Here is a 14,818-nt window from a genome sequence, read left to right on the forward strand (position 1 = left end):
TTCAGGTACTATTTACTTGCTCTTTGCTATGCAGTCATTACCCCACAAAAGTATTAAACTGTCAGCTTACCAGCCTTGTTTTGAGATTCTCAAAGCAAACAAAGACACTGTGTCCATACATATATTCAGTCATTCCCTTTTCTTCTTTGAACCTTTCTTTTTACTGTTGCCTATCCTAATGTGAACGAAGTAGTTGATTCAGGTGGGGATTGTCTCTGTAAATCAAGACTGGATTCCTCTCTCGAAGACTTACTTTAATCAACAAAAGTTATTGGGGTCAATTGCAGGGGTAAGTGGGTGAAATTCTATGTCCTTTGTTTTATATAGGAAGTCAGACTAGATGATATAATGGTCCCTTCAAGCCTTAAATTTATGAATTTCTCTCCATAAAAGCTATTTTAAAGAAGCTACTTCATCTTTTCTAAGTAGGTATCTCTATCTCTTTGGACCATCCCTTTGAGAAGCTGGCACAGGAATGTCTCTGTGGTGCATATTCCACTGCCATTCTGGCTTACATCCTCTGGTGGTCTGATGGGACCACTGTCATCCATTTCCCCCCAAGAAATAAAGAAATGGCAACTTGCCAAGGATATCTAAATCTCTGTCCTTAAACTCCTGAGGTGGTAAATTCCTGATGCAAAGCCCAACAAAACCAGTGGGTCTTCCCATTAACTTCAGTGGGTTTTGGGTCAGGCTGTAACAGAGCAGCTTTACTATCACAACTAATAGAAGAAAGAAATACACACATGAGCATGTCATGTGTTCTGCTCCGATAGAAAGCTATTGTGAAAACCAGCTCATAAGACTGAAGAACTCTGCTGAGGCTAATAGCATTAACTTTTAAAAGGATTCTAACGTTAAGTAAAAGGTAATTCAGGAGAAATGGAAAAAACAGATAGGAAAAAAGCATATCTTGGTTGAACCAACCAGCACTGAACTGCATTGGCAAAGCAACATAAAACAAGCAAGCTACCTACGTAAAAAGAAGGTGAATGGCTAAACATCATAAATTACATGTACAGCTCATTGTGGTTTCTTTTCACTTATCCTCAGTGCCACTCGCTTAAAAAGATGCTTTTACTTGCAGTAAAAAAAAAATCAAAGTAATTTAAGACTGACTTTTCCATAATGCTTTAAACTTTATTTTGTTCACAGGAAAAACAAAAATTCTTAGGGGTAAATTATTATAAAGAAGGGCCTGAAGGAAATGATATTCGAAAGACAAATGTGGCACAGATCCGAATGGCTTTCAGGTATGAGACACTATGTAATGAGCTCAGCTTCCTGTCTGACGCAATGAAATCAGAAGAGATTACAGCTCTATCTAAGGAGTCACACCACCAAGAAACAAGCCTGTCTTCCACCTGACCACATGCATTTACCATCTGCTTTTTAATAATGAATCTTCTGTGATTGACAGCTGCCTAGATACAACTGTTTGAATAATATGGAGAAAAGTATTTATGAGAGATAGAGTTAAACAGTGTGCAAAATTATTTTCTGTTGCATTACATTCTTTAATGTAATAGTTTGTACATATATTAGGTTATGTAAGACTGCAGTAAACACGTCAGCTCAGAACTGCATCATTTATGCTGCATACTGCATTTTAACTGTGCTTTGCATTGTAGTTTTAAAACCAATCATAATATTAATAATGCTTGCATCTGTGATCTATTGTATTCTCCTGCAAACACAAGATGCCTGACGACAGCAGATGCTGCTAGTACACATGCACCTGTTTTTTGTCACTACAGTTGTCAGTGGCAGTCATACCAAACAGCGTTTTTAAATTTAGCCCTTGGTTAATTAGCAGATTGTATGATGCACAATTTAGTAGAGCTCACTTTCATTATGGAAAATATTTGGAGACACTTTCCAGCCTATACATTGAGTATTCAGCAATGATCTTAGAAACAAGATGTTACCAGATAATTATTGCATATCTTTTTCATCATTATGAATTGGTTAAAACAGTTCCATCAGGTCATTCTTATTACCCAGTATTTGGGGGTGAGTGTGAAAAATAGATGCTAATATCTTTTTGTAAATGAAAACAGAAAATTGTGTGAAAATGATTACTGTACATGTTAAACATATAATAAAATGACTTTTCAAAAGTTTTAGCTTCAGTATGAAAGCACAGCCGTGAAAATGGAGAATGGATTTTGATTACATTATAACCAGAGAGAGGTGGACATGCTCAGACTAAATTATTTGGAAATTCATGTGAACAACTCTGGTCAAGTGTAAAGCAGAAACAATTGACCTGAACAAAGAAAATGTGCCTGTCCATTACTGGTAGAAGTTCAAGTCTCATCTCTGACCACCTTCCACATTTTTGTTAATATTATTTTAGTCGGTTACAGTGGGTGATAATAACGCCATCTGTGTACATTTATATAGAAATTATCCCACTTTGAGATATGCAGTTTTTTATTATATGCTAACAACTTTATTTATGAAAGAGGTGGATTAGAAAAATGTAGTTACTGTAATATTTGTGATTCCTCTTCTTTTCTGCTTGGTCTTCTTTATGGCATAGCACTGATAGTCAAACTGAGATGATTAAACATACCAGTAGCACCTCATTCACTGTGAAAATTGTATGTGGTTTCATACAAAAAAAAAATGTTTTTTTAATTGAAAATTTGCGGTTCCCCATCTATGGTGAGATCTTGCACACCTGAAATTCCCATTGAAGGCAATATTATTAAGATAACATATGTTTGAACGTATGTTAAGAAAATTGCACAAAGGCTGTGCTCCAACATTCCCAGCACCCTCATTCACTTTGTTAGGACTTTGGAGCATCCAAGCTTTTGGGTGCAATGTTTAGTCTGAACAAAGGGTTAGAACTGTATATTTTTGCACTGTCAGCAGCACAATTTTACATAATTTTAATTGCTTCTCGTTCTTAAAGGTTGCTCTTATCGCTGTCTTCTGTCTAAGTCATTTGAATAACACTTAACTTACCTTTTATAATTAGTCAAAGCTCTTAATGGCCAATACCTTGTCAGCTCCTCTGATGTTGAATCTCTCAGTGAGATTCCAATCTATAGCACCAAGATGGGACTCTTAATAAAAATGGATTTCAGTGGGTCATTTGGCTTGCCTTTTATTATTGGACAGTTATAAGACGTTGACTAACTGCTATTGCAAGGGACAACCAATTTTGCTTCCAGTGCCTGCATAGGTTCTACTGTAAATTACTGACAAATTGATGGCCCCACAATATGCCAATATCTTTATGGCCGACCTGGAACAACGCTTCCTCAACTCTCGTCCACTCACGCCCCTTCTCTGCCTACGCTACATTGATGACATCTTCAACATCTGGACCCATGGGAAGGAGACTCTGGAAAAATTCCACCATGATTTCAACAGCTTCCACGCCACCATCAACCTCAGCCTGGACCAATCTACACGAGAGGTCCACTTTCTTGACACCACGGTGCAAATAAGTGATGGTCACATTACCACCACCCTATATCGAAAACCTACCGACCGCTATGCCTACCTTCATGCCTCCAGCTTCCATCCCGGACACATCAGACGATCCATTGTCTACAGCCAAGCACTGAGGTACAACCGCATCTGCTCTAACCCCTCAGACAGAGACCAACACCTACAAAATCTCCACCAAGCATTCTCAAAATTACAATACCCGCACGAGGAAATAAGGAAACAGATCAACAGAGCCAGACGTGTACCCAGAAGCCTCCTACTGCAAGACAAACCCAAGAAAGAAACCAACAGGACTCCACTGGCCATCACATACAGCCCCCAGCTAAAACCCCTCCAACGCATCATCAAGGATCTACAACCCATCCTGGACAATGATCCCACACTTTCACAGGCTTTGGGTGGCAGGCCAGTCCTTGCCCACAGACAACCTGCCAACCTGAAACATATTCTCACCAGTAACTGCACACCGCACCATAATAACTCTAGCTCAGGAACCAATCCATGCAACAAACCTCGATGCCAACTCTGCCCACATATCTACACCAGCGACATCATCACAGGACCTAACCAGATCAGCCACACCATCACTGGTTCATTCACCTGCACATCCACCAATGTAATATACGGCATCATATGCCAGCAATGCCCCTCTGCTATGTACATCGGCCAAACTGGACAGTCTCTACGGAAAAGGATAAATGGACACAAATCAGACATTAGGAATGGCAATATACAAAAACCTGTAGAAGAGCACTTCAACCTCCCTGGCCACACTATAGCAGACCTTAAGGTGGCCATCCTGCAGCAAAAAAACTTCAGGACCAGACTTCAAAGAGAAACTGCTGAGCTTCAGTTCATCTGCAAAGTTGACACCATCAGCTCAGGACTGAACAAAGACTTTGAATGGCTTGCCAACTACAGAACCAGTTTCTCCTCTCTTGGTTTTCACACCTCAACTGCTAGAACAGGGCCTCATCCTCCCTGATTGAACTGACCTCGTTATCTCTAGCTTGCTTGCTAGCATATATATACCTGCCCCTGGATATTTCCACCACATGCATCTGAAGAAGTGGGTATTCACCCACGAAAGCTCATGCTCCAAAACATCTGTTAGTCTATAAGGTGCCACAGGATTCTTTGCTGCTTTGACAAATTGAGTTAATACAAAATGTTATGTCACAAATCACACCCACATCCTTTCAAGCTTCCACTAATGTTCTTTGTCTCTCTCTTCTTTAAGTGGCAGGAGGCCCTTCATTCTCTGGTTCTGTTCTGAAATGGTGCTTTTTCTGCAGGGACTGACTTGTATTTGATCATAAATGAAACTTTAGTTCCTCACAAGAACCTCCTTCCCATTTTAGAATCACAGAACTGTAGGAGTGGAAGGGACCTCACAAAGTAATCTATTCCATGCCCCCCAACCCAAGACAGGACTAAACAGATGTTGCCCATCCCTGAAAGATGTTTGTCTAACCTGTTCTTAATAAGATCAGATGATGAGGATTCCACAGTCACCTTAGGTAGCCTGTTCCAGTGCTTACCTTGTAGGTAGAAAGTTCTTCCTAATATCTAACCTGAATCTGCCTTGCTTCAAAGGACCCTTTTAGTATATACCTGGTATGAGACAGCAGAAGTTGATAGAAGCCACGCATCTGCATTACTATGTCCTTTATCTTTCCTTTCCATTGCACTCATACGTTAGTGGGGCAGGTCTTGCCTGGTTGCATCATCTCCAGTATAACAGTATAACAATGAGCTCTTTAGACTAGCAGAGAAAGGTATAACACAGTCCAATGGCTAGAAGTTGAAGCTAGACAAATTCAAATGGGAAATAAGGAATACTTTTTAAACAGTGAGAGTAAGTAACCATTGGAACAATTTCCCAAGATGCAGGGAGAGTGCGTAAAATATCAATGCAGAACACTTTTCTGGGTATCCCTTGATTGTTTTCAAGAATACTGTTGTTCCATTATTTTTATTGGTGCTACGAATAAACCATATTTATTATTTTCATCTGAAATTTCCTTGTCAATGCACCAAATCCTTTGATCATCTTACAAATGCTATTTATAATAAAATCATCAAATGAAGTAATTGTTTTTTACCAACTGGCTGATAAATCTCAAGAGTTCATAGAATTGTAGACATGTAGGGCTGGAAGAGACATCAAGAGGCCATAAAAGCCAGCCCCCTACACTGAGAAAGGAACAAGTGAACCTAGACAATCCCCTGACAGGTATTTGTCCTGCCTATTCTGAAAAATCTCTAGCGATAGGGATTTCATAACCTACCTTGTAGGCTTATTCTAGTACTTAACTACCCTTCTAATTAGAAAGGTTTTCCTAATATCGAATTGAAAGCTCCCTTGCTGCAGATTAAGCCCATTACTTCTTATCCTATCTTCAGTGGACACAGAGAACAATGGATCATTCTATCCTCTTTGTAACAGCCCTCAGCATATTTAAAGACTGTTATCAGGTCCCCTCTCAGTCTTGCCTCAGGATTAAACATGCCCATTTTTTTAACCTTTTATAATAGCTAGGGTTACTAAACGTTTTATGACTTTTGTTGCTCTCTTCTGCACCCTCTTCTCAATTTGTTCACTTCTTTCCTAAAGAGCATCACCCAGAATTGCACACACGACTTCTTTTGAGACCTCACCAGAGCCACACAGAGTGGGACAATTACCTCCCCCTCTTACATATTACGCTTCTATTAATACATCCCAGAATTATGTTTGCTTTTTTTGCAGCTGATTGCATTGTTGACTCATATTCAATTTGTGACTGACTGTAACCCCCAGATCCTTTTCAGCGGTACTGCCACCTTACCAGTTATTCCTATTTTGTAGTTGGGCATTTGATTTTTTTCCCTTCCCTGTACTTGTCTTTATTCAATATTATATTGATTTCAGACCAATTCTCCAACTTGTCAAGGTTGTTTTGAATCCTGTCCTCCCAAGTAATTGCACCCTCGCTAATGTTGGTGTCATCTGCCAATTTTATAAGCACACTTTCCACATCGTTGTCCAAGCCATTAATGAAAATATTAAACAGCACTGGATCCAGGACTGACGCTGCAGGACCTCCCCCTAGATCAGGTTCGGACAAACTCTTTTGCTCCAGGGCCGCATCGGGTTTCGGAAATTGTACATCGGGCTGTGCCTTCCCAAACAGCCAGGCGTGACCTGGCCCCCACTTCTTGCTCCCTGACACCTCCCCAGGACTCCTGATCTATCCAATCCCCTCTGTTCCCTGACAGCCCCACAGGGACCCATGCCCCATCCACCCCCTTGCTCTCTGTCCCCCAACCACCCCCAGAACCCCTGCCCCTAACTGCCCGCTGCTGCCCCATCCAACCCCTCTCATTCCTGACTGCCCCCCTGCAACCCTCATTTTGTGCCTTTGCCTTTCTAATCTTGCCCCTGCATTCCTGTGTTGTTTGCCTATATTCATCCTTTGTAATCGGTCCTAGTTTCCATTTTTATATGACTCCTTTTTATTTTTTAGATCATGCAAGATCTCGTGGTTAAGCCAAGATGGTCTTTTGCCACATTTTCTATCTTTCCTACCCAGCGGAATAGCTTGCTTTTGGGCCTTTAGCAGTGTCCCTTTGAAAAACTGCCAACTCTCCTCAGTTGTTTTTCCCCTGTCTTAATTCCCATGGGACCTTACCTATCAGCTCTCTGAGCTTACCAAAATCTGCCTTCCTGAAATCCATTGTCTCTATTTTGCTGTACTCCCTTCTACCCTTCCTTAGAATTGCAAACTCTATGATTTCATGATCACTTTCACCCAAGCTGCCTTCTATTTTCAAATTCTCAATGAGTTCCTCCCTATTTGTTAAAATCAAGTCTAGAACAGCTTCCCCCCCAGTAGCCTTTTCAATCTTCTGAAATAAAAAGTTGTCTGCAATGCAGTCCAAGAGCTTGTTGGATAGTCTGTGCCCGGCTGTGCTATTTTCCCAACATATATCTGGATAATTGAAGTCCCCTATCACCACCAAATCTTGGGCTTTGGATGATTTTGTTAATTGTTTAAAAAAAGCCTCATCCACCTCTTCCACCTGGTTAGGTGGCCTGTAGTAGACTCCTAGCATGACATCACCCTTGTTTTTTACCCCTTTTAGCCTAACCCAGAGACTCTCAACACTTCCGTCTCCTATGTCCATCTCCACCTCAGTCCAAGTGTGTACATTTTTAATATATAAGGCAACACCTCCTCCCTTTTTCCCCTGTCTATCCTTCCTGAGCAAACTATACCCATCCACACCAACATTCCAATCACGTGTATTATCCCACAAAGTTTCAGTGATGCCAACAATGTAATAGTTGTATTTATTTATTAGCACTTCCAGTTCTTCCTGTTTATTGCCCATACTTCTCGCATTCGTATATAGGCATCTAAGATACTAGTTTGATCTTGCCTCCCAGTTTTGCCCTGACCCTCCTTTCTCTCTGCTATTATAGCCCACACTCCCTCTTGTTTTCCAGGTCTCCATGTTCCCCACTTACCTGTGGGTTTTGCTCACCTGTCCCCGTCGAACCTAGTTTAAAGCCCTCCTCACTAGGTTAGCCAGTCTGTGTCCAAATAGGGTCTTTCCCCTCCTGGAAAGGTGAACGCCATCTCTGCCTAGCAGTCCTTCCTCGAATAGCATCCCGTGGTCGAGGAAGCCAAAGCACACCATCTTCGCAGCCAGGCATTCACCTCCATGCTTCATCTGTCTCTGCCCAGGCCCCTACCTTTGGCAGGAAGAATCGAAGAGAATACCGCTTGCTCTCCAAACTCCTTCACCCGTACTCCCAGAGCCCTGTAGTCACACTTGATCCCCTCAGTGTCACACCTCGCAGTATCATTTGTGCCCACATGGATGAGTAGCATGGGGTAGTAGTCAGAGGGCTGGATAATCCTCGACAATGCCTCTGTAACTTTTTAGATACGGGCCTCCAACAGGCAGCATACCTCCTGAGATGAAATGTCAGGGCGACAGATGGGCGCCTCCATCCCCCTCTGCAGAGAGTCTCCAACCACCACTACCCTACATTTCCTTTTCGCAGTGGTGGCAGCAGACCTCTCAGCCTTAGGGGTATGAGGCTTCTCCTCCTTTACTTTTCTCCCGTATCAAGAAGAGGATAACGGTTACCTATTACCATGGCGGGAGGGTTGAAAGCAGAGGTGGAGCACTGCCTGCTGCCAGAAGTAATCAGCTGCCAGTGTCCACCCTGAGCCATCTCCTCCACCAGTGGTGTGTCAGCAGTCCTGTGTACTGGGACAGCTTCCTCAGCTGTCTCCACATGGACACTGTCCAGGAATTGCTTATGGATTCAGATGCTCCTCAACCTAGCCACTTCCTCCTGTAGCTCTCCCACCTGCTGCCTGAGAGATTCCACCAGTAGGCACCTTTCACATTGGATGCCCCCCCCCCCCCCCCAGGCTGGATATCGGTAAGTGGAAATTGCAAGTTACAGTCCCTGCAAAACCACACCAGGATCTGGGTAGAAGCATCCATGCTCAGGTGCTCTGTCTGGCTATAGGCGCAGGTGGAGGAGACAGAAGCAGTGCTGGCACAGGTGTTGCGGGTCTTCCTAACCATCGTAAGCTTCCCTTTTAAACTCCCCGTCTGCAGCTCCCTGTCTTCTCTTCCAGTCAGTTTAGTAATTTCAGCTAGACACATTTCCCTAAGTTGCTTCTGAGATCATCATGTAGGACTGTATCAAAAGTCTTACTGAACTCAAGATGTTGCACATCTACAGTCCCCCCCACACAATCTGCTAGGCCAGTAACCCTGTCAAGGAAGGAAATTAGGTTGGTTTGGCATGACTCATGTTTGATGTCTTCATGCTGGCTTGTACTTATAACCTTATTAACCTCCAAATAGTTACAAAAGTATTATTTAATTTGTTCCAGTATCTTTCCAGGAACTGAAGTTAGGCTGACTGGTGTATAATTCTCTAGGGCCTTGTTGGTCCCCTTTTTAAAGATAGATACTATGTTTACCCTTCTCAAGTCTTCTAGGACCTCACCTGTCTGCCAGTTCTCAAAAATAATGGCTACAAGTTCTGAAATTGCTTCTGCTAGTTCTTTAAGTAGTTGTGATTGGTGGATTCCTCCACATTAGCCCTGCAAGAGCTGAATTAAGCCAGGTGGGCCTAATCAGCTAATCAGGCTGCAAGCAGCGGCGGTTTAAGCTGGAAGCAGTTAAGTAAGGAGAGGCTCATCTAGGCAGGAAAAAGGGCTGTTGCTGGGAAAGGCTGCAGGGAAGTAGGCTGCAGTCACTCTCTGAGTGAAGGGAGTTAGAGCTTCTGGCAAACCCAGAAAGTGGGGGAAGTCAGATATGTAGGAAGGAGCCCAGGGAAACAGCAGCAAGAGGTGGGACTGTGGCTGCTTGTTAGAGTCCCTGAGCTGCATCTCAGTGTATATGGTGGGCTTGGGTTCCCCTAAGCCACTATGGAATGGCAAGGGCACTGGAGGTGTCAGCTGGAAAACAGGTCTGGAAAGACTGCATTCCCCACAAGGGGAGGACCCTTAATGACCTGGCCAGAGGGCCAAGCCATAGAGAGGAAGCTACAGACCTGGGAGCAAGCAGGGCAGCAGAGCAAGACAAGACAGGAGAAGACACTACTGGAGGGAGAGCACAAGCTGGTGGAGTTAATTCCCTCCAGGATGGCCAGCAGGAGGTGCCACTGGTGTTCTTCTTACATCACACTCAAATCATTTGTAAGAAGGTTCTCATACAAGCTACGTAAGTGCGATAGGAGTACTTAAGGTCCACAGCATACATCTCTGATCTGGCTCTAGCAAAGCTTTGCTAGCTGTGCTTGAGGGATTAAGGGTACTCACTCTGCTAACAGACAATAGATGAAGAGGTTGTCCTGGCCCAGGGTTACCTCCTCTTAGTTTAGTGCCACTGAAGTCAAATATATTCATGTACCCTGCCTGAGAATCTAGCCTTTTCATTTAAAAGTGTGGTTCTTAACCAGGGATCTGGGGCCCTCTGGGGGGCTGTGAGCAGGTTTCAGGGGGTCCATCAAATATGGCTGCTATTAGATTTGCTAGAGCCCAGGGCAGAAAGTTGAAGCCCCCCCAGGTGGGACTGTAGCCTGAGGCCCCAAGCCCTGCCACCTGGGGCCAAAGCCTGAGCCTCTAAGTTTGTGTTGCCCCCTATTGTGTGAGGCCCTAGGCAATTGCCCTCCTTGAGACCCCCCCTATCAGCAGCCCTGGCTTTTGCATGCAGAAAACAGTTGATCCACAGCTGGGCTGTGGATTTTTTTTATAGCATGCTGGGGGAGGGGGAGCTCAGAAAGGAAAAAGATTGAGACCCCATGATTTAAAACTATCTTTCAAAGGATTGTACGAGACCCAAAGTTTGTATATTCATACAAAATATTTTAAATGAGTTAAGATAGTTGACAAAATAGCAAACTACTTTCTACATCTCATTCTACCTGAAGTAAAGAACATTGCTTAACTTAAAAGGATTTTGCTTACTTCAGTAGGAACAGGGCAAGAGTCTATCAAATAGATTAGAGCAATAAAAATAAGTTCTCTGTAAACAAAATATTCCGTAACATTCCTTTGCTTCTCTACACAACAAGGAAACAAGAGGTTTTGGATTGGTTTGGCCTGGATCCATCAACCTAACTATGCTAAAATCATGCATCTAATTTCCACAAAAACTGTGCCCCCAAATTACCCATCATATAACAGTGTACATGGGAGGATAATAGCACAATATAATACCCCTTTACATGGTCCCAAGTCATCTGAAGGTGGCAGACTCTCCTACAGGTGGATTTCCTTGTCTCCCTCAAAAAAGTCTAAGGGTGTATGTTGGAAGTGCAAGTCCCATCAGTGCAGGCTTGAGACACGTTGACAAGAACATATGGCAAAGCCTTAAGGAGTGCAGGTTTTGGGCCAAAAGTCCCTGCTTGTTTCTCAAGAGCGAGCCATGTACAACAGACCTGCATGAGATGACCTATCTGGCCTTATGAGATTAAATAAACCTTCAGTTAAGAGTCTTATTTCACATTTCATAATGGGTACATGAGGCAAGTATGTACTTATTTATCTGTAAGTCAGTTCTCTTATATTGCGTGCTCTCACAGATGAATGAGGGGTAAAGCTCCATGTAAGGGTCTGAGCTGGCAAGTTATATGCTTCCACCCCTCCCCTGCCCCAAACTGGCAGTTCAATATTTTAACCTTTAGAACTTACTGGTAAGCCCGTAAGTGCATACAACATGCTAAAGAAGTGCACCTCAGAAAGGCTCGGAGCCTAGGTCAATTGACTTGGGCTTGCAGGGCTCCTGCTACAGCACTAAAAATAGCAGTGTAGATGTTTGGCCTGGAGCAGTCTCTGACACTTGGTGAGGGTCTCAGAGCCTGATCTGCAGCCCCTAGCCTGAACATCTGCATAGCTATTTTTAGCCCCATGGCATGAACCCCAGTCAACTCATCCAGGCTCTGAGACTTGCTGCCAGGGGATATTTTTTTTCAAATGCATGTAGAGGTCTCTGCAGTCGTATTATAGGGTACATTAACTAAGATCAGCTCCTTGATGGATGGAAGTAGATTCGGCTTCAAGGGACCTTAGTGGAGCTATGCTGATTTAGAGCAGTTGAGGAAGTGGCCCATAGTATTTGAATTGATGAAAGATGATATAATACTGGTAAGATTAATCTCTGGTACAGGTAGCAACAGGAAAGAGTGTTCCAGCTACAAAGCATATCTCATCATGCTAAATTCTAGATTTCAGAAGTTAAATTCCAATAGCTGGAAGGAAAGTTGAATTGCAATTCCAAAATTATCTCCACCAATTTTTAAGGAAACGGGTCCAAATATATCAACTTGCCCCCATTGCACAGACTGTGTACATAAGGGTATGTCTATTATTCTGATTTTACAGAAACCAGTTTTTTTAAAACAGATTGTATAAAGTCGAGTGCACGCGGCCACACTAAGCACATTAATTCGGCGGTGTGCGTCCATGTACCAAGGCTAGCGTCGATTTCCTGAGCGTTGCACCGTGGGTAGCAATCCCATAGCTATCCCATAGTTCCCACAGTCTCGCCCGCCCATTGGAAGCTGGGTTGAGATCCCAGTGCCTGATGGGGCAATCTCAGTCTCAGAGCCTGGATGAGTTGACTGGGGTTCATGCCATGGGGCTAAAAATAGCTATGCAGATGTTCAGGCTAGGGGCTGCAGATCAGGCTCTGAGACCCTCACCAAGTGTCAGAGACTGCTCCAGGCCAAACATCTACACTGCAATTTTTAGTGCTGTAGCAGGAGCCCTGCAAGCCCAAGTCAATGGTGCTTCTGGGTACAGCCTCACCCCTCCCTCCGTGAAAGCAGCAGCAGCCAACCGTTTCGTGCCTTTTTTCCTAGGTGAACTGTACAGACGCCATTCCACGGCAAGCATGGACCCTGCTGAGCTCAAGACAGCAATCATGGACATTTTAAACACCTCGCGCATTCTCGTGCAGTCAATGCTGAACCAGGATCTGCAAAGCCAGGCGAGGAGGCGGCGGCTATGGCAGAGTGGTGACGAGCATGATGAAGACATGGACACAGAATTCTGTCAAACTGCGGGCCCCTGCGCTTTGGAGATCCTGCTGGTAATGGGGCAGGTTCTAGCCACTGAATGCCGATTTTGGGTCTGGGAAACAAGCACAGATTAGTGGGACCGCATAGTGTTGCAGGTGTGGGACGATTCCTAGTGGCTGTGAAACTTTCGCATGCGTAAGGGGACTTTCATGGAACTTTGTGACTTGCTTTCCCCTGTCTTGAAACGCCAGAATACCAAGATGAGAGCAGCCCTCACAGTTGAGAAGCGAGTGGCAATAGCCCTCTGGAAGCTTGCAATGCCAGACAGCTACTGGTCAGTCGGGAATCAATTTGGAGTGGCCAAATCTACTGTGGGGCTGCTGTGATGCAAGTAGCCAAAGCAATCACTAAGCTGCTGCTACAAAAGGTCGTGACTCTGGGAAATGTGCAGGTCATAGTGGATGGCTTTGCTGTAATGGGATTCCCTAACTGTGGTGGGGCAATAGATGGAACCCATATCCCTATCTTGGCACCGGAGCACCAGGGCACCCAGTACATAAACTGCAAAGGGTACTTTTTCATGGTGCTGCAAGCACTGGTGGATCACAAGGGACGTTTCACCAACATCCACGTGGGATGGCTGGGAAGGGTTCATGACACTCACGTCTTCAGGAATACTACTCTGTTTACACGGCTGCAGCAAGGGAATTACTTCCCAGACCAGAAAATAACAGTTGGGGATGTTGAAATGCCTGTAGTTATCCTGGGGGACCCAGCCTGCCCCTTGATGCCATGGCTCATGATGCCATACACAGGCAGCCTGGACAGTGAGGAGCTGTTCAACTACAGGCTGAGCAAGTGCAGAATGGTGGTAGAATGTGCATTTGGCCATTTAAAGGCACGCTGGCGCACACTATTGACTCGCTCAGACCTCAGCCAAACCAATGTCCCCATTGTTATTGCTGCTTGCTGTGTGCTCCACAATCTCTGTAAGAGTAAGGGGGAGACCTTTATGGTGGGGTGGGAAGCTGAGGCAAATCACCTGGCCACTGATTTCACACACCCAGACACCAGGGCGATTAGAAGAGCTCACCAGGTAGCGGTGCGCATTAGAGAAGCTTTGAAAACCACTTCCATCACTGGCCAGGGTACAGTGTGACTGTTGTGTTTGTTTCTCCTTGATGAAACCCACCCCCCTTGATTGACTCATTCCCTGTAAGCCACCCCCCCCCTTCAATCACAGCTTGCTTTCTCAGGAAAGAAAGTCACTCTCGTTTAAAAATCATGTATTCTTTATTACTTAATTATAAAAAGAGGGAGAGAACTGACAAGGTAGCCCGGGTGTGGTTTGGGAAGAGGATAGTAGGGAAGGAAAAGGCCACTAAAAAAATTTCATAATAATGAGAGCCTTTTGGTTGGGCTGTCCACTGGGGTGGAGTGGGCGGGTGCACAGAGCCTACTCCCATGAGTTCTTACTTGTCTGGCAAGCGAGGAGGCTAAGGAACATGGTGAGGGGGGAGGGTGGTTATATAGGGGCTGCAGCAGCACTCTGTGATCCTGCTGCCGTTCCTGAAGCTCCACCATATGCCAGAGCATGTCAGTTTGATCACGCAGCAGCCCCAGACTTGCATCTCGCCACTGCTGATCTTCCTGCCGCCACCTCTCATCTCGAGCGTCCCTCGTGTCCTCCTGTTCATCCCTCCTGTCCTCACAGTCACTGGCATCTTTCCTGTACTTTGCTACCATGTCCTTCCACTCATTCAGATGAGTTCTTTCATTGCAGGTCACTTCCATGATTTCCAAAAACAT

The 14,818-nt window shown here is 44.4% G+C and overlaps 1 protein-coding gene across 4 annotated transcripts in view; it reads left to right on the plus strand.

The window, feature by feature from the left end:
- Positions 1–3,101, plus strand: part of AMPD3 (adenosine monophosphate deaminase 3) — a 48,478-nt gene extending 45,377 nt beyond the window's left edge. For all 4 annotated transcript variants that reach the window (XM_050955061.1, XM_050955062.1, XM_050955059.1 and 1 more), the window contains exon 15: positions 1,156–3,101. In XM_050955061.1, coding sequence (XP_050811018.1) covers positions 1,156–1,368 — 213 coding nt within the window. In that variant the 3' untranslated portion in view covers positions 1,369–3,101. The remainder of the gene's footprint in view (positions 1–1,155) is intronic.
- Positions 3,102–14,818: the final 11,717 nt, after the last annotated feature.

Source organism: Gopherus flavomarginatus, chromosome 5 (genome assembly GCF_025201925.1).
Source record: "Gopherus flavomarginatus isolate rGopFla2 chromosome 5, rGopFla2.mat.asm, whole genome shotgun sequence".
Lineage (NCBI taxonomy): Eukaryota > Metazoa > Chordata > Testudines > Testudinidae > Gopherus > Gopherus flavomarginatus.